This window comes from Dendropsophus ebraccatus, chromosome 13, assembly GCF_027789765.1.
Source record: "Dendropsophus ebraccatus isolate aDenEbr1 chromosome 13, aDenEbr1.pat, whole genome shotgun sequence".
Taxonomy (NCBI): domain Eukaryota; kingdom Metazoa; phylum Chordata; class Amphibia; order Anura; family Hylidae; genus Dendropsophus; species Dendropsophus ebraccatus.
Window position 1 is genome coordinate 23,829,575 of NC_091466.1, and position 19,879 is coordinate 23,849,453.

The 19,879-nt window shown below is 43.5% G+C and overlaps 1 protein-coding gene across 1 annotated transcript; it reads left to right on the forward strand.

Annotated features, from left to right (window-relative positions):
* The first annotated feature begins 6,070 nt into the window (after positions 1–6,070).
* Positions 6,071–16,605, forward strand: LOC138770847 (C-reactive protein-like). The gene is made up of 3 exons (XM_069950102.1): positions 6,071–6,156; positions 6,797–6,852; positions 14,236–16,605. Exons 2-3 carry the CDS (start codon positions 6,798–6,800, stop codon positions 14,856–14,858), a joined length of 678 nt encoding a protein of 225 aa, XP_069806203.1. The 5' UTR covers positions 6,071–6,156; position 6,797; the 3' UTR covers positions 14,859–16,605.
* The last annotated feature ends 3,274 nt before the right edge of the window (positions 16,606–19,879 follow it).

Genomic DNA, 19,879 nt, shown 5'->3' on the forward strand with positions numbered 1-19,879 from the left:
CAATACCAGCCGGATGAACTTAATTTCTTTTGAGTTGGGATGGGGGCGCATTCCGGTGTGCCCGCATTCCAATTACCCATAGCACACAATGGAAAGTGCGTCCAGAGCCTGTTTTGTGCGGCCGCTATTCAATGAATGTTACAGAAGTATCAGGGTAAAGGGTGAAACTCATACACAGGTTATCTCTGTAAATACCTGGCAGGAGCGGGACTTGGTCCTATGGATTTCTGGGTCGACTTTGACAACTAACTTACTTTTTTGCTCTCATTTGACTCTAGTTTCCCTACTCAAAACTCTTTCTGCCTTAAAGAAGAACAAAATCTATTTTTCAATATATTACATAAGCAAAGTTAGACAAATTCCTAATGTACGCTAATTATGGGAAATGTACATTTAGTGCTATTTCCCTTAATTTAGTAGATCAGCCAGGCTTCAACCCTTTATAAAATGTGACGTCACGACTCAAGTGCATGTACCTAAAGGGTCCAGCAGGGGGCGCAGTATATGTAGAATTGACACTGATCAATTACTGCAGCGGGAGAGAGGCGGCAGGGACGGATAGAGGAAGGCAGGTAGGGAGCACCCACCTTGCTGCATGGCACAGGGCAGCATATGACAGGAGGAAGGCAGATAAGCTGGCACCAGCAAGTACAGGGAGGAAGGGAGGCAGATGAGAGGGCACCCGGTAACACAGGGAGGGAGGCAGATGAGAAGGCACCCGGCAATACGGGGAGGGAAGCAGATGAGAGGGCACCCGGCAACACGGGGAGGGAGGGAGGCAGATGAGAGGGCACCCGGCAGCACGGGGAGGGAGAGAGGCAGATGAGAGGGCACCCGGCAGCACAGGGAGGGAGGCAGATGAGAGGGCACCCGGCAGCACAGGGAGGGAGGCAGATGATGAGGCACTGGGCACCACAGTGAGGGAGGAAAGCAGATGAGGGGGGCACTGAGCAGCCCAGGGAGGGAGGCAGATGAGAGGGCACCCGGCAGCACGGAGAGGGAGGCAGATGAGGGGGAACTGGGCAGCACAGGGAGGGAGGCAAGTAGATGAGCAGGCATCGGCAGCTTGGGGAGGAAGGCAGATGAGGGGGCACCCGGCGGCACGGGGAGGGGGGAGGCAGATGAATAGGCACCGGGCATCAAAGGGACGGATGGAGATGAGTGGGCACTGGATAGCACTGGGAGGGAGGCAGAAGAGAGGGCACTGGGCAGCACGGTGAGGGAGAGAGGCAGATGAGGGGGCAATGGGCAGCACAGGGAGGGAGGCAGGCAGATGAATGGGCACCTGGCAGCTCAGGGAAGGAAGCAGATGAGCGGGCACCAGTCAGCACAGGGAGGGAGGGAGGCAGATGAGATGGCACCAGGCAGCTCAGGGAAGGAGGCAGATGAGCGGGCACCAGTCAGCACAGGGAGGGAGGGAGGCAGATGAGATGGCACCGGGCAGCTCAGGGAAGGAGGCAGATGAGCGGGCACCGGTCAGCACAGGGAGGGAGGGAGGCAGATGAGATGGCACCGGGCAGCTCAGGGAAGGAGGCAGATGAGCGGGCACCGGTCAGCACAGGGAAGGAGGGAGGCAGATGAGATGGCACCGGCAGCTCAGGGAAGGAGGCAGATGAGCGGGCACTGTTTTTTCATGGTTTTTAACTGCTTAAAACATAAAAAAATTTCCACATTGAATCAATGATAAGAGCCGACTGCATATTGTCTGAAGGAATTCTCACCACAGGATTGGTAGATTAGTAGGTAATAGCTCCAGGCGTCACATTTACCACCCCCACACCAGACCTGACCAATACCGCCATACTGTGACTGGATCACACCGCCACACCAGACCTGACCAATACCACCATACTATGACTGGATAACACTGTCATACCAGACCTGACCAATACCACCATACTGTGACTGGATAACACCGCCATACCAGACCTGACCAATACCGCCATACTCTGACTGGATAACACTGCCATACCAGACCTGACCAATACCACCATACTGTGACTGAGTAACACTGTCATACCAGACCTGACCAATACCGCCATACTGTGACTGGATAACACCGCCATACCAGACCTGACCAATACCGCCATACTCTGACTGGATAACACAGCCATACCAGACCTGACCAATACCGCCATACTGTGACTGGATAACACCGCCACACCAGACCTGACCGATACTGCCATACTGTGACTGGATAATACCGCCATAACAGACCTGACCAATACTGCCATACTGTGACTGGATAACACCACCATACCAGACCTGACCGATACCGCCATACTGTGACTGGATCACACCGCCACACCAGACCTGACCAATACCACCATACTATGACTGGATAACACCGCCACACCAGACCTGACCAATACCACCATACTGTGACTGGATAACACCGCCATACCAGACCTGACCAATACCGCCATACTCTGACTGGATAACACTGCCATACCAGACCTGACCAATACCGCCATACTGTGACTGGATAACACCGCCACACCAGACCTGACCAATACTGCCATACTGTGACTGGATAATACCGCCATAACAGACCTGACCAATACTGCCATACTGTGACTGGATAACACCACCATACCAGACCTGACCGATACCACCATACTATGACTGGATAACAATGCCACATCAGACCTAACCAATACCACCATTACCCCCCTCGAAAAGACACTCGATTTACTGGCATGTCTGAACCAAAAAAAAGTTGTTTCCTTACCCCTGCTTCCTGGTGCTGCCTCCCTGCAAGGTGCTGCATACGATAGGCTAAGAGCCCTTTTACATGGCCTGGCTAGTGCCACATCAGAGCGCTGATCATTGAGCTTGTTTGCTGAACCATTACAGGGTTTGGTCATGCAGCCTATTCCCTTCACACACATTTAAAGTAGCAATAATTCAAACGTCTGCACAAAAATGTGATTTCTTATTCATTGGCTGATCGCTGGCCCTTCCACGTGGGCTGATATCAGTACTGAGTGCCAATAACCACAGCCCTTAGCTAGGATGTTCAGAACACTATTGGCTATCTGGTTAGAGTTAGATTTAGGAAGCAACCGTAAAAGTGCTTGTGTAGAAAGCTTCAGCCATCTTTGCACCATCCAAATTTATTAGCAGTATGGATGAGTCCTGGGAAACATGGCAGCCCTAGCATTGCAACATTGGTATCTTGACTTTTCTCTATGTGTACCTTGTTTAGGGCTCTCAGTAGTTTTATAGCGGTACTCCAGAAAAAAAACATTTTCTTTAAAATCAACTGGTTTCAGAAAGTTATATAGATTAGTAATTTACTTCTATTTAGAAATCTCAAGTCTGACACCTCTGTCCTTGTCAGGAACTGTTCAGAACAGGAGAGGTTTTCTATGGGTACACTCTATCCGTATCTATTCCCCCTCTAACCTCCAAGTAGCAGTCATCTACCGACCACTAGGCTCAGCAACCACCTTCCTAGACCAATTCAACACTTGGTTATTGCATTTCCTCTCAACAGATATTCCCACCATCATCATGGGCGGCTTCAATATACCCATCAACACGACAAAATCTGCCGCCTCTAAACTCCTATCCCTAGCCTCCTCCTTCGGCCTCACACAGTGGTCCTCCATGGCCACTCACAAAAAGGGCCACACACTGGACCTCATCTTTTCCCGCCTCTGCTGCATATCTGACCTCACCAGCACACCTCTCCACATCTCTGACCACAACCTCCTAACATTCTCTTCTCTCCTCTCTTCATCTGCCCCCGCCATCCAGAACCTTGCCCACCCTCGCTGACTCCCTTCTGCCACTCTCCACCATACACTCTCTGAACGACACTGACACAGCTGCAACTTTCTACAATTCCACAATTACCTCAGCCCTTGACTCTGTCTCCCCTCTGACAAAAAAGAGAACACGACGCATCAACAGACAGCCCTGGCACACTGACCTAACCAAACAACTAAGGCGAGTGTCCAGAGCTGCTGAGCGGCGCTGGAAGAAGACCCACTCCGAGGAACACTTCCAGACATACAGATTGACTTCAAATCTGCCCTCACCTCTGCTAAACAGGACTACTTTTTTTCCCTCATATATTCCTTATCTCACAACCCTAGGCTACTGCCACCCCCCACTTCTCTCATCTCTGCTGAGGACTTTGCCACTTTCTTCAAGCAGAAAATAGATGACATCAGGGTAAGATTCACCTTACAGTCCCCTTAGCCCCCCCTCATGCCTTTCCAGTGCTCATCCCCACTAACTCACATCTCCACCATCACAGAAGAACACCTCTCCAAACTACTCTCCACATCACATCTCACCACCTGCGCACTTGACCCAATCCCATCCCACCTTGTCCCCAACCTCTCCTCAGCACTTGTCCCGGCACTAACATATCTCTTTAATCTATCACTTACTTCTGGAATCTTACCATCTCCTTACAAACTTGCAACCATAACACCAATCCTTAAAAAGCCATCCCTTGACCCTACCTCCTTATCCAGCCACCGCTCCATCTCACTTATCCTCTTTGCCTCAAAACTCCTGGAACAGCATGTCTACCATGAACTATCCTCCCACTTTTCATCCAACTCGCTTTTTGACTCCCTGCAATCTGGCTTCCGCCCCCACCACTCCACAGAAACTGCCCTCACCAAAGTGGCTAATGACCTGCTGACTGCCAAAACCTCACGCCAATACTCTCTCTGTGCTCCTTCTGCTTGACCTATCTTCTGCCTTCGACACAGTCGACCATTCTCTCCTCTTACAAATTCTCTCATCCCTTGGCGTCACTTGCTCAGCCCTCTCCTGGATCTCCTCTTACCTCTCCAACCGCACTTTTAGTGTCTCCCCTTCTCACACCACCTCCTCTCCTCGTCCCCTTACTGTTGGTGTTCCCCAAGGCTCTGTACTTGGGCCTCTTCTCTTCTCCATCTATACTTCTGGCCTGGGACATATCATAGAATCCCATGGCTTTAGGTACCACCTCTACGCCGATGACACTCAGATCTACCTCTCTGGTCCGGATGTCACCTCTTTGCTATCCAGGATTCCAGAGTGTCTATCGGCCATATCTTCCTTCTTCTCTTCCCGCTTTCTAAAACTCAACATGGACAAAACAGAACTTATCATCTTTCCCCCATCTCGCTCCACCCTGCCATCTAATCTGTCAATCACTATCAATGGCTGCACTCTGTCCCCTGTCCCCCAAGTCCACTGCCTCGGGGTCACCTTTGACTCTGCCCTGTCTTTTAAACCCCAAATTCAGGCCCTGACCACCTCCTGCCGCCTTCACCTCAAAAACATTTCCAGAATCCGATCTTTTCTCACCCCTGACTCCACAAAACTGCTGGTACATGCTCTCTGGAACTCACTACCCCGACACATCCGGCTCTCACCCACCATCAAGTCCTTCAAAAGTAACCTGAAAACCCATCTCTTCAAACAAGGCTACAACCTATAATAACCTATAATAATTCTGCATCACACTTGACTGGCTGCACTTTACCTCCTGTTTCTCTTTACCTCCAAGTATAGTACCATTGCATCCACCTCTACCTGTTACAGCACTATACCCTTGTGTCATGTGTCAGCCTCACATGGGGGAGGTCTAGACAGAACATACACAGTTCTTACATAACAGTCTATAGACTGTCTGCTTCTCTCCCAAACAAAATCAAGCAAGGCTGATAGGAACCAAAGGGACTTCAGCAGCTTTGTCCACCTAAAGATATAATTTTCTATATATTATATCAAATAAATGCTTGATGAAATATCTGCAATTTTATCTGTGTATTAATATTTTAGTATAAACATCTCTGTTTGCTGTCAGTGACTGGATATAATCTCATTACAATTATATCCATACTGGGAATGAATAGGTCTCTCCACATTGTAAGGAGGGCAGCTCCAGGCCAAATGGGGCTCTGGAACAGTTCATTAACATCCATGTTCATCCTCCTTACAAGATTTATTATGGTGGATGTCCGCTCAGTCTGTTTGCCAGGAAATGTTAACAAATGGATATATATGGGAATATGGAGGAAACAGCTGGAATGGGGTGGGGTGAGTTATTGAGGTCGGGTATTTCAGAAGTATATAAAGTAACGTAGGAGTGCACTCGGTCATTACACGGCTTTTACACACTAGATATACTGGACCTGAATCCAAGTAAGTAAAAGTTTTTATACTGTCATAGACTTCACATATGAGCATGCATAAGAGTTAGGTAGTATATAGGGCCAGGGTTAGGGTAGCTCAGTTGGATAAATCCCATCCCTTTTTAGATATTTAGGAAAGTAGAGTGACAACCACTTGTTGGAGCTGCCATGATGTCAGTTACAGTCTATTGCCCCCTGTTATCAGTCATTCTGTACTTGGTTACAGAAAGTGGAGCGCTGAGTAACAAAATAGGGTTCCCTCAGTTATTTAGCTCTTCTTGCAATTTCCCTGGTCAGTAGCGGATTATAACAGGTCCTTTCGGGGCCCATGGCCACCCAAACAGACGTATACTTTCAGTGGTGCATTGTCCCTGGCTACAGCACTTCTGCCATGATTTGTAAACAATAGCTGCTTTTTAACCTCAATTTTGCACAAACCAGGGCATTATGACATTATCTATCCTGTACTATGAGCACTGCGCTAGTGCTGCCATAGTTACAGTGGGGTGGGGGGCCTAGGCGTGGCGAACAGCCTGGGGCCTATGGTAAAGTTAATCCGCCCCTGTCCCTGGTGGCCTATTGAGTGTGGTTTATATAGAGTATGAGGAATGTGTAGCCATCAATCAGACTGGTGTCCTGTCTCTGTATAGAATGAAGATCCTGGCCCTGCTGTGTGTGCTCATCACTGGATGCCCAGCCAAAGAGAGTAAGTTATTTCTCTCTCTCTCTCTCTCTCTCTCTCTCTCTCTCTCTCTTCTCTCTCTTCTCTCTTTATCTCAAAAAATGCAAAAATGCTAAACTTAGGAAGAAAGAGTAAAAAAAACTAAGGTGGAGATGTATAAAACATGGTGTAAAGTGAAACCGGCCCAGTTGCCCCTAGCAACCAATCAGATACCACCTTTCATTCCTCACAGATTCTTTGGGTCCTGAGTTCTGGTAAAATGAAAGCTGAGCTGTGATTGGTTGCTATAGGAAACAGAGGATAATACAGCTAAAAGACTGCAGGATACATCCCCCTTGGTATTTATGTAATTTTATAACCTTGGGTCCCTGTATCCCCATATAGTAATAATGATAATAATAATAATACCTCCTGTACCACCATATAGTAATAATGCCTCCTGTGCCCCTATCTAGTAATAATGCTTCCTGTACCACCATATAGTAATAATGCCTCCTGTATCCCCATATAGTAATAATGCCTCCTGTACCCCATATAGTAATAATGCTTCCTGTACCACCATATAGTAATAATGCCTTCTGTACCCCCATATAGTAATAATGCTTTCTGTACCCCCATATAGTAATAATGCCTCCTGTACCCCCGTATAGTAATAATGCCTCCTGTACCCCATATAGTAATAATGCTTCCTGTACCACCATATAGTAATAATGCCTCCTGTACTCCCATATAGTAATAATGCTTTCTGTACCCCCATATAGTAATAATGCCTCCTGTACCCCCGTATAGTAATAATGCCTCCTGTACCACCATATATTAATAATGCCTCCTGTGCCCCTATCTAGTAATAATGCTTCCTGTACCACCATATAGTAATAATGCCTTCTGTACCCCCGTATAGTAATAATGCCTCCTGTACCCCCATATAGTAATAATGCCTCCTGCACCCCCATATAGTAATAATGCCTCCTGTATCCACCATATAGTAATAATGCCTTCTGTACTCCCATATAGTAATGATGCCTCCTGCTGTGCCCCATATAATAATAATGCCTCCTGTATCCACCATATAGTAATGCTTCCTGTACCCCCATATAGTAATAATGCCTCCTGTACCCCCATATAGTAATAATGCCTCCTGTGTCCCCATATAGTATTAATGCCTCCTGTACCCCATATAGTAATAATGCCTCCTGTATCCACAATATAGTAATAATGCCTCCTGTACCCCCATATAGTAATAATGCCTCCTGTACCCCCATATAGTAATAATGCCTCCTGTATCCACCATATAGTAATAATGCCTCCTGTACTCCCATATAGTAATAGTGCCTCCTGCTGTGCCCCATATAATAATAATGCCTCCTGTATCCACCATATAGTAATAATGCCTCCTGTACTCCCATATAGTAATAATGCTTTCTGTACCCCCATATAGTAATAATGCCTCCTGTATCCACCATATAGTAATAATGCCTCCTGTACTCCCATAAAGTAATAATGCCTCCTGTATCCACCATATAGTAATAATGCCTTCTGTACTCCTATATAGTAATAATGCCTCCTGCTGTGCCCCATATAATAATAATGCCTCCTGTATCCACCATATAGTAATAATGCCTCCTGTACTCCCATATAGTAATAATGCTTCCTGTACCCCATATAGTAATAATGCCTCCTGTATCCACCATATAGTAATAATGCTTTCTGTACCCCCATATAGTAATAATGCCTCCTGTATCCCCATATAGTAATAATGCCTCCTGTACTCCCATATAGTAATAATGCCTCCTGTATCCACCATATAGTAATAATGCCTTCTGTACTCCCATATAGTAATAATGCCTCCTGCTGTGCCCCATATAATAATAATGCCTTCTGTATCCACCATATAGTAATAATGCCTCCTGTACTCCCATATAGTAATAATGCTTCCTGTACCCCCATATAGTAATAATGCCTCCTGTAGCACCATATAGTAATAATGCCTCCTGTGTCTCCATATAGTATTAATGCCCCCTGTACCCCCATATAGTAATAATGCCTCCTGTATCCACCATATAGTAATAATGCCTCCTTTACCCCCATATAGTAATAATGCCTCCTGTACCCCCATATAGTAATAATGCCTCCTGTATCCACCATATAGTAATAATGCCTTCTGTACTCCCATATAGTAATAGTGCCTCCTGCTGTGCCCCATATAATAATAATGCCTCCTGTATTCACCATATAGTAATAATGCCTCCTGTACTCCCAAATAGTAATAATGCTACCTGTACCCCTATATATTAATAATGCCTCCTGTATCACCATATAGTAATAATGCCTCCTGTGCCCCCATATAGTAATAATGCCTCCTGTATCCACCATATAGTAATAATGCCTCCTGTACTCCCATATAGTAATGATGCTTTCTGTACCCCCATATAGTAATAATGCCTCCTGTATCCACCAAATAGTAATAATGCCTCCTGTACTCCCATATAGTAATAATGCCTCCTGTATCCACCATATAGTAATAATGCCTTCTGTACTCCCATAAAGTAATAATGCCTCCTGCTGTGCCCCATATAATAATAATGCCTCCTGTATCCACCATATAGTATTAATGCCTCCTGTACTCCCATATAGTAATAATGCTTCCTGTACCCCCATATAGTAATAATGCCTCCTGTACCACCATATAGTAATAATGCCTCCTGTGTCCCCTTATAGTATTAATGCCTCCTGTACCCCCATATAGTAATAATGCCTCCTGTATCCACCATATAGTAATAATGCCTCCTTTACCCCCATATAGTAATAATGCCTCCTGTACCCCCGTATAGTTATAATGCCTCCTGTATCCACCATATAGTAATAATGCCTCCTGTACTCCCATATAGTAATAGTGCCTCCTGCTGTGCCCCATATAATAATAATGCCTCCTGTATCCACCATATAGTAATAATGCCTCCTGTACTCCCATATAGTAATAATGCTACCTGTACCCCTATATATTAATAATGCCTCCTGTACCACCATATAGTAATATTGCCTCCTGTGCCCCCATATAGTAATAATGCTTCCTGTACCCCCATATAGTAATAATGCCTCCTGTACCCCATATAGTAATAATGCCTCCTGTATCCACCATATAATAATAGTGCTTCCTGTACGCCCATATAGTAATAATGCTTCCCGTGCTCACCATATAGTAATAATGCCTTCTGTGCACCATATAGTAATAATGCCTCCTTTACCCCATATAGTAATAATGCCTCCTGTACCCCCATATAGTAATAATGCCTCCTGTATCCACCATATAGTAATAATGCCTTCTGTACTCCCATAAAGTAATAATGCCTCCTGCTGTGCCCCATATAATAATAATGCCTCCTGTATCCACCATATAGTATTAATGCCTCCTGTACTCCCATATAGTAATAATGCTTCCTGTACCCCCATATAGTAATAATGCCTCCTGTAGCACCATATAGTAATAATGCCTCCTGTGTCTCCATATAGTATTAATGCCCCCTGTACCCCCATATAGTAATAATGCCTCCTGTATCCACCATATAGTAATAATGCCTCCTTTACCCCCATATAGTAATAATGCCTCCTGTACCCCCATATAGTAATAATGCCTCCTGTATCCACCATATAGTAATAATGCCTTCTGTACTCCCATATAGTAATAGTGCCTCCTGCTGTGCCCCATATAATAATAATGCCTCCTGTATTCACCATATAGTAATAATGCCTCCTGTACTCCCAAATAGTAATAATGCTACCTGTACCCCTATATATTAATAATGCCTCCTGTATCACCATATAGTAATAATGCCTCCTGTGCCCCCATATAGTAATAATGCCTCCTGTATCCACCATATAGTAATAATGCCTCCTGTACTCCCATATAGTAATGATGCTTTCTGTACCCCCATATAGTAATAATGCCTCCTGTACCACCATATAGTAATAATGCCTCCTGTGTCCCCTTATAGTATTAATGCCTCCTGTACCCCCATATAGTAATAATGCCTCCTGTATCCACCATATAGTAATAATGCCTCCTTTACCCCCATATAGTAATAATGCCTCCTGTACCCCCGTATAGTTATAATGCCTCCTGTATCCACCATATAGTAATAATGCCTCCTGTACTCCCATATAGTAATAGTGCCTCCTGCTGTGCCCCATATAATAATAATGCCTCCTGTATCCACCATATAGTAATAATGCCTCCTGTACTCCCATATAGTAATAATGCTACCTGTACCCCTATATATTAATAATGCCTCCTGTACCACCATATAGTAATAATGCCTCCTGTGCCCCCATATAGTAATAATGCTTCCTGTACCCCCATATAGTAATAATGCCTCCTGTACCCCATATAGTAATAATGCCTCCTGTATCCACCATATAATAATAGTGCTTCCTGTACGCCCATATAGTAATAATGCTTCCCGTGCTCACCATATAGTAATAATGCCTTCTGTGCACCATATAGTAATAATGCCTCCTTTACCCCATATAGTAATAATGCCTCCTGTACCCCCATATAGTAATAATGCCTCCTGTATCCACCATATAGTAATAATGCCTTCTGTACTCCCATATAGTAATAGTGCCTCCTGCTGTGCCCCATATAATAATAATGCCTCCTGTATTCACCATATAGTAATAATGCCTCCTGTACCCCCATATAGTAATAATGCCTCCTGTACCCCCATATAGTAATAATGCCTCCTGTATCCACCATATAGTAATAATGCCTCCTGTACTCCCATATAGTAATAGTGCCTCCTGCTGTGCCCCATATAATAATAATGCCTCCTGTATCCACCATATAGTAATAATGCCTCCTGTACTCCCATATAGTAATAATGCTTTCTGTACCCCCATATAGTAATAATGCCTCCTGTACCCCCGTATAGTAATAATGCCTCCTGTACCACCATATAGTAATAATGCCTCCTGTGCCCCTATCTAGTAATAATGCTTCCTGTACCACCATATAGTAATAATGCCTTCTGTTGCCCCGTATAGTAATAATGCCTCCTGTACTCCCAAATAGTAATAATGCTACCTGTACCCCTATATATTAATAATGCCTCCTGTATCACCATATAGTAATAATGCCTCCTGTGCCCCCATATAGTAATAATGCCTCCTGTATCCACCATATAGTAATAATGCCTCCTGTACTCCCATATAGTAATGATGCTTTCTGTACCCCCATATAGTAATAATGCCTCCTGTATCCACCAAATAGTAATAATGCCTCCTGTACTCCCATATAGTAATAATGCCTCCTGTATCCACCATATAGTAATAATGCCTTCTGTACTCCCATAAAGTAATAATGCCTCCTGCTGTGCCCCATATAATAATAATGCCTCCTGTATCCACCATATAGTATTAATGCCTCCTGTACTCCCATATAGTAATAATGCTTCCTGTACCCCCATATAGTAATAATGCCTCCTGTACCACCATATAGTAATAATGCCTCCTGTGTCCCCTTATAGTATTAATGCCTCCTGTACCCCCATATAGTAATAATGCCTCCTGTATCCACCATATAGTAATAATGCCTCCTTTACCCCCATATAGTAATAATGCCTCCTGTACCCCCGTATAGTTATAATGCCTCCTGTATCCACCATATAGTAATAATGCCTCCTGTATCCACCAAATAGTAATAATGCCTCCTGTACTCCCATATAGTAATAATGCCTCCTGTACCCCCATATAGTAATAATGCCTCCTGTATCCACCATATAGTAATAATGCCTTCTGTACTCCCATATAGTAATAATGCCTCCTTTACCCCCATATAGTAATAATGCCTCCTGTATCCACCATATAGTAATAATGCCTCCTGTACTCCCATATAGTAATAGTGCCTCCTGCTGTGCCCCATATAATAATAATGCCTCCTGTATCCACCATATAGTAATAATGCCTCCTGTACTCCCATATAGTAATAATGCTTTCTGTACCCCCATATAGTAATAATGCCTCCTGTACCCCCGTATAGTAATAATGCCTCCTGTACCACCATATAGTAATAATGCCTCCTGTGCCCCTATCTAGTAATAATGCTTCCTGTACCACCATATAGTAATAATGCCTTCTGTACCCCCGTATAGTAATAATGCCTCCTGTACTCCCAAATAGTAATAATGCTACCTGTACCCCTATATATTAATAATGCCTCCTGTATCACCATCACCAAGATGGCGGACGGGGGTCGGCACGGATCAGGTGAGTATAGAGCACTACACTTCTGGGTCTAGCGTGGGTGGGGGGGGGGACACGGGGAAGGGGCCATTCACTAACATAACATACATTACAAAGTTGTATAACTTTGTAATGTGTGTTATTTAGTGAATAATTGTTTAGCGCCGCACTACCCCTTTAATAACAACCATCTCCTTCCATGCTCATTTACAATACTGAAACAATTTAAAATAATTAAATATTTGCCAAAAGTGGAAAGAATAGGAAAAGGGTGCACCACAAGGAATACAGGAAACAGTTACAAGATCAATAGGGAATAACAAACAATGAATCAATGTCAGATTGTAATTCATGAGAATGTGACCTATCAGGCGGGATGCACACGTCTGTGATATACGCTCCACAAGCTGTCTATATACCTACATACTATTATATTTATTATTATGATGCCAGGAGCTCTGGAACAGTTAAAGGGGTTGTCCAGCAAAATTATTTTTCTTTCAAATCAACTGGTGTAGAAAACTTATATAAGTTTGTAATTTACTTCTATTAAAAAATCTTAGGTCTTCCCATACTTAGCAGCTGCTGTATGTCCTGCAGGAAATGTTTTATTTTCAGTCTGACGCAGTGCTCTCTGCTTACATCTCTGGCCGAGACAGGGACTGTCCAGAGTAGGAGAGGTTTTTTATGGGGATTCATAGAAAACCGAGACAGAGTTCCTGTCTCGGTCAGAGATGTCAGCAGAGAGCACTGTGTCAGACTGAAAATAAAACATTTCCTGCAAGACATACAGTAGCTAATAAGTATGGGAAGACTTAAGATTTTTTAATAGAAGAAAATTACAAATCTATATAACTTTCTAATATCAGTTGATTTGAAAGAAAAAGATTTTTGCTGGACAACCCCTTTACAGTTCTGTGCTTTTGTATTGACATAGCCGCGTCTATTCAGCACCAAAGAACTTTCAGAGCTCCCGGCATCATATTATATTATGATGCTGAGAGTTCCATAAGAGGTTTAGAGTTCAGTCCGTGGTATACAGTCAGCTTTCAAAGCATATATAACGGACGTGTGCATGCCACAAGAGTCCATATACATATTTTACCTAGTAAGATGACAGAGATCTTGTCCGGATGTTCCTGCAGTCATTGTTGTTTCTTCTTCCCTTAGATTTACAAGGAGCGTCTTTCGTGTTTTCTAAAAGCAGTAATTCAGCAAGAGTGGTGCTGAAGCCCTCAGAAGTCACAGGACTATTGAGCAATATCACCGTCTGTCTGCAGTCCTACACGGACTACGTGGCAAGAGATTCCCTCTTCAAGCTGGACGATAAATATTCCATACCACGGTTCCATGTCTTCCAAATTGAGAATGTGTACTACATTAGAATAGATAAAGATCAAGTTTTATATAGGACCAACAAAGAGAGCATGGAGTGGAGGCTGATCTGTGTGTCCTGGGAATCCAGCACAGGGCTCATCCATTTCGTTGTCAATGGCAAACTTTTTCCAAGGAGGGTCTTAAAACCAGGTTTTATCATTGGCCCACAGGTTACGGCGGTCCTGGGTCATAAACTCGCTTCTGTTACGGGTTTAGGCTCTTCTGTAGGAGGGCCCTCTTATATTGGTGAAATTGGGAACGTTCACATGTGGGATCGCGCTCTCCACCCCACTGAAATGCAGTCTCTCTACTTTACCAATTGTTCTCAGTGTAATGGAACTCTCATCAGCTGGACGTCCGTGGATTATGAGATCTATGGTGATATCTTCTTGTATAGGCCGTCAGAGAAACCTTAGTGAATGTATGCAAACTGCAGAGAAAATTGTAATTTTATCTATTATAGTTGTGGTCTGATTATGTTTGTGGGGTTACTATTTTGGGGGTGAATACACATACATATAGGTAATCTAGTAGAAGTGGCCACAGGAGCCTGGAAAGGCCAATTGACTGTAATTTGCATAGTTCTTTTTCTTCAGTTGTTGCCGGCTATTTTACTTGCCAGACAAGGGTCAAAAGGCCACATTCTCCCCTATCTGATAAATATGTTATATTAAAGGCATGAGTAATAGGACCCCAGGATCCAATGCAGCTGCTTCCTCTATTCCCCTTATAGCTACATCCTTGTGACATACTATAGCTCTATTCCTGCCCTGGGTGGGGGTGGGGCTTAACATGTGCACTGTGCTGGTTAGAGGAGAAAGATAAAGACTGTGTATCTGCATCTTTTATTGTACAAAGGATTTACACTGCCCATGCAAGGTAAATCAAGGCTTCCATCTCATCTCAGGAGCAGTGGTGCTTAACATAAACCTTTCCTTGCTTTGCTGCTGCTCTTATTTCCTTTCTGCATATAGCATCTTGCAGACTCAGTGCATCAGTAACCCTCTCTCCCCCTAGATACGATCACAACATAGAAGTATTAAAGTAACAATTTAAAAATATGAAATCACATGTAGACCAAGCCACAGCCAGAAACACATCTGCCTTCTTACCAGAGGCGTAATTACCACTGTAGCAGCCATTGCGGCTGCTACAGGGCCCACCGCATCAGGGGACCCAGTGGCCTGCTCCTGCGATACACTGGGCCCCTTGAGCTGTCATCATTTGCAGCAGCAGGTGGCCAAGCAAGCCTCCTGGGTTCTGCAGATATCTCCTGACTACACTTCATGGCTTAGTGGTTAGTCAGGAGGGGGTTTTGTCAAAAGCTTGCTATAGGGCCCAGCCATTTCCAGTTACGCCCCTGCTTCTTACAGCCTTCTTGGACCATACTATATCACCGCTTGTTTCTCGGAAGGCTTAAGGTGCAAATAAAATTGGCTTCACATACACAGCTCTGTCAGTTTCATGGATTCTATTATAAACTGATCCATGGGCCTAGCTATGGGGTAGCAGGCGTAGCAGCTGCTAAGGGGCCCAACAACTAAAGTGGCCCAAATTTAAAAGCCTTATGTTTACCCCCACTTTGTGTATCACTCTGCAGTCTTACTTTATGTATTATCCATGTGCTTTAATCTCACCAAAATATTTCTGCACTGTGACATCATGTTTGCATTGTAACCGCAAGTGACATCACTGTTTGTATTATTCTTCTGTTGCCACATCACATTCCAAGAATAAAAATTATACGAAGTATAAGAAATAACCAGCTGATTGGCTGGGGATTAATGGCTCAGACTCCCACCGACCATGGGAAGAATGTGTCTGATCAGCTAGGTGACCCTCGGTGGGATAAACCCCTTTATTATCCTCCATTGGCCCTGTTACATAATACATTATCTATTGATTCCAAAAATCATAAAAAAATTCCTGTTTCAGCATTTTTTACTGCTCAACAACAGGAAATAACTGTGTTTAACCCCTTCTTTATACCCTTCCGTATCCTGAATTAAATATACTGTACATTACACACATTGTTTATTTCCATCATATAGAGCCATATACTATACAAGGAGCATTGGCAAACAGACCCAGAATAGTGCCATACAGTGGTATTATAAAGCGTGCCTCATATAACCCATAAGTATGGTATTATAAAACTTCTATACATGACCCATATAATAGTGCTAGCAATATCAGCGCCCAATAATATGGGGAGGGGAGTATTTATCATCTGCGCAGGTGCACAGACGCTACACAAAAAGGATTATCTGCTTATATCGCATCATGTTATAAGGACAGTGATGAGCCCAGGAACTGATTATTGGCTGATTGTTGTCTCTCGACATTTTTTTAAATCCTCGGCTGCCTCACTACGTATAATAGTGATGTGCAGCTGAGGGCTGATAACAGTTAACAGATAATAGAAACATTATACTTACCTGTCCAGGCTCCCCTGGTGTCCTGCAGCCTTTTTCACCACGTTCCCTGCTCACCACAGCCGCAGCAGAAGCTTATAAAACCATCTCTAAAGTGACAGGTCGCTCAGCCAATCACTGACTGTGTCGCTGTCCCATCTGGACTAGTGATTGGCTGAACGGCCTGTCACTGCAGAGATGGGCTCAGAAGCTTTAGCAGCAGCTACGATCAGCGGAGAAAAGGCAACAGGACATCGGAGAGCGTGGAGAGGTAAGTATACATTTATTATATATTATTTTATTTATATAGATTATTTTCTGTTATTTTCATTAACAATGTCAGTGCAACCGATGCCGCACAATAATCGAGCCTTGTAATGGATCTAGCAGATCATCACTCGGTTACACGTGCATTGGGACGTGTAATGCGCCCCTTAGTGTAATATTCCAAAGTACTTACAAATGCTGCATATACTTTATGGTATCTTGTGCACCCACTGTCCCTTCTTGTCCAGGATGTCACTACTCTCTCCTTTGGCAGCAGCTTTCTCCAGTGCAGAGCCTATAGTGCTTTCTGACAGGCATCAGAGTGTTAGGTATAGTCATATCCCCAGTGACAGACCTCCAACTCTATTACACTCAGGTGCTACTCCAGAACATTCTCTCTAGTTGACCTAGTTTTACTGTTTCCTACAGAATATAATGCTGACTATATACGTCCGATAAGTATACATCCTGTTCCCAGACAAAACCTCAGTGTGAATCTGAAAACATGGGGGATCTTGTTCTGCTGTGATGCTGATATATGGCAGATATTTCACATTGTAATATGATGGACGTCAGGGTTTAGAAGACATATAATAACTAGACAACTATTAGAAGACTCTTCAGCCTTTTTGTGCTGTGATGGAAAACTTGATCCAACTCACAGAGATATCTAACTTTTTCACAGTAATAGAATGTGATTTGTTTGGTTCCTAGAGTTCACAGTCCTATACCGCCATCTAGTGGCCAAACTGTAAAAGCAAATAGTGTGGTGCTTGGAAATGGAGAATAGCATAATGTGGGATTATGTGTGGGACATGAGTGAGAATCCCGGCTGATCAGAAATATCAAAGGGGCAGCGGTTTTTGTTGTAGCACATGACAGAGAAAACTATGATGGACTTGATACTACAAGTCTGCCCATTGAAATGAATGTGGAACAGTCACAGTGTCTACTACACCCATATGTTGGAAACACAGAAAACCCTTAAACATCACAGTTTCTGAGTTATGTTATCAGAAAATCAGGCTACTCCAATCACATGTTGTACTGTTAGATCAGGATACTGTGCCATAATCGTGATGATCTGTAAAGAATAAATAAATTTAAAGGGGTTGTTCGCCAAAAATGTTTTTCTTTCAAATCTAATGGTGCCAGAAAGTGCCAGAGATTTGTAATTTACTTCTATTAAAAAATCTTGTCTTCCAGTACTTAACAACTGCTGTATGTCCTGCAGGAAGTGGTGTATTCTCTCCAGTCTGACACAGTGCTCTCTGCTGCCACCTCTGTCCATGTCAGGAACTGTCCAGAGCAGTAGCAAATCCCCATAGAAAACCTCTCCGGTTCTCCAGACAGGGAGACATGTCAAAAGTTTTGATCGGTCCAGGTGTTCAGACCTGTACTGATTGTGAGAATAAGCTGGGAGACTGCGCTAAGCGCTGTGTCACGTGATGAGTTAGGCTCATTTTGTTAGTCAATGAAGCCCGACTCTTTCACTGACACAGAGAGCAGAGCTGACGTGCTGCAACACAATCTGCTGATAGCCAGCATGGAGTGGTTGCCATGCCATCTATTTAACCCTTTAGATGATGCTGTTAAATCTGACAGTGGAATTTAAAAAGCCCTAATAAATGTTGGTGGTATTGGGGGGATGGATCATCTCCCTGTCATTGTATCAAAGAGTTGCTATGATAGTCCAGCACCTTTGTCAGGCCTACTGCTGGTTGTATGCTGGGATTCATACATATGTACAGCATTGATCTGTATAAGCAATCCTAGTTATGAGAGTTATGGCTCTTATATACAGCATTGATCTGTATAAGCAATCCTTGTTATGAGAATTATGGCTCTTAGGAAGAAGGAAAAAATTTAAATGTAAAAATGTAAATTTCCAGGGTGTTTAAAGTGTACCTGTTACAAAAAAACAAGGTTTTCTATTGGTATTTCCTACTGATCTGAACAGTTCCTGTCACGGACAGAGGTGGCAGCAGAGAGCACTGTGTCAGACTGAAAAGAAAACACCACTTTCTGCAAGACATACAGCAGCTGGTAAGTACTGGAAGGCTTGAATTTTTTAATCTTTTTTTAAATAGAAGTAATTTACAAATTTGTATAACTTTCTGACACCAGCTGATTTAAAATTTTTTAAAATCCTCCGGAGTACCCCTTTAAGACTGCCATACGAAATGGCGCTATAAATATATAGTAATGAATGCATTGGCATAGAATGTTGGACCTAAAAACGACATGATGATAAAAGGTGAAGATTCACTTTAACTGAAAAGAGAACATGAAAAACACCTTAAATAATTCTGTAATCTTTCCTTATAAAACTTCAGTACAGAGATCAATCCTGTTATATCGTCATAAATATATAAATCCCTCTTCACAGCTAAAAACCGAAAGTTTTATCAGTCCCCATAAGAAAGTACAAAAGGTGGAAAAGTCTTCAGATCTCGGTCTCAGTCGCGTTTCCCGCCCCTCCGGGCCCTTAGTCATAGACGCACTGGATTGAGTCTGTATTGTATATGACCGCCAATTATCCAAATTGGTCTAATTAGAAAACACACAGTAAGGTACAGGCTCGGCGCCTGCCGTAATAATAAAATATTAACACTTAAGGCGCAATTTTATTATTACCCGTTACAAATATGAATATCATTAGGGCTGCTAAGGACTGTTCAGACAGGTTTATAGCGGAAATATTCCAGTTCAATTAACTCCTTAATGTCTGAGCCTGTTTATGACGCAGTCATACT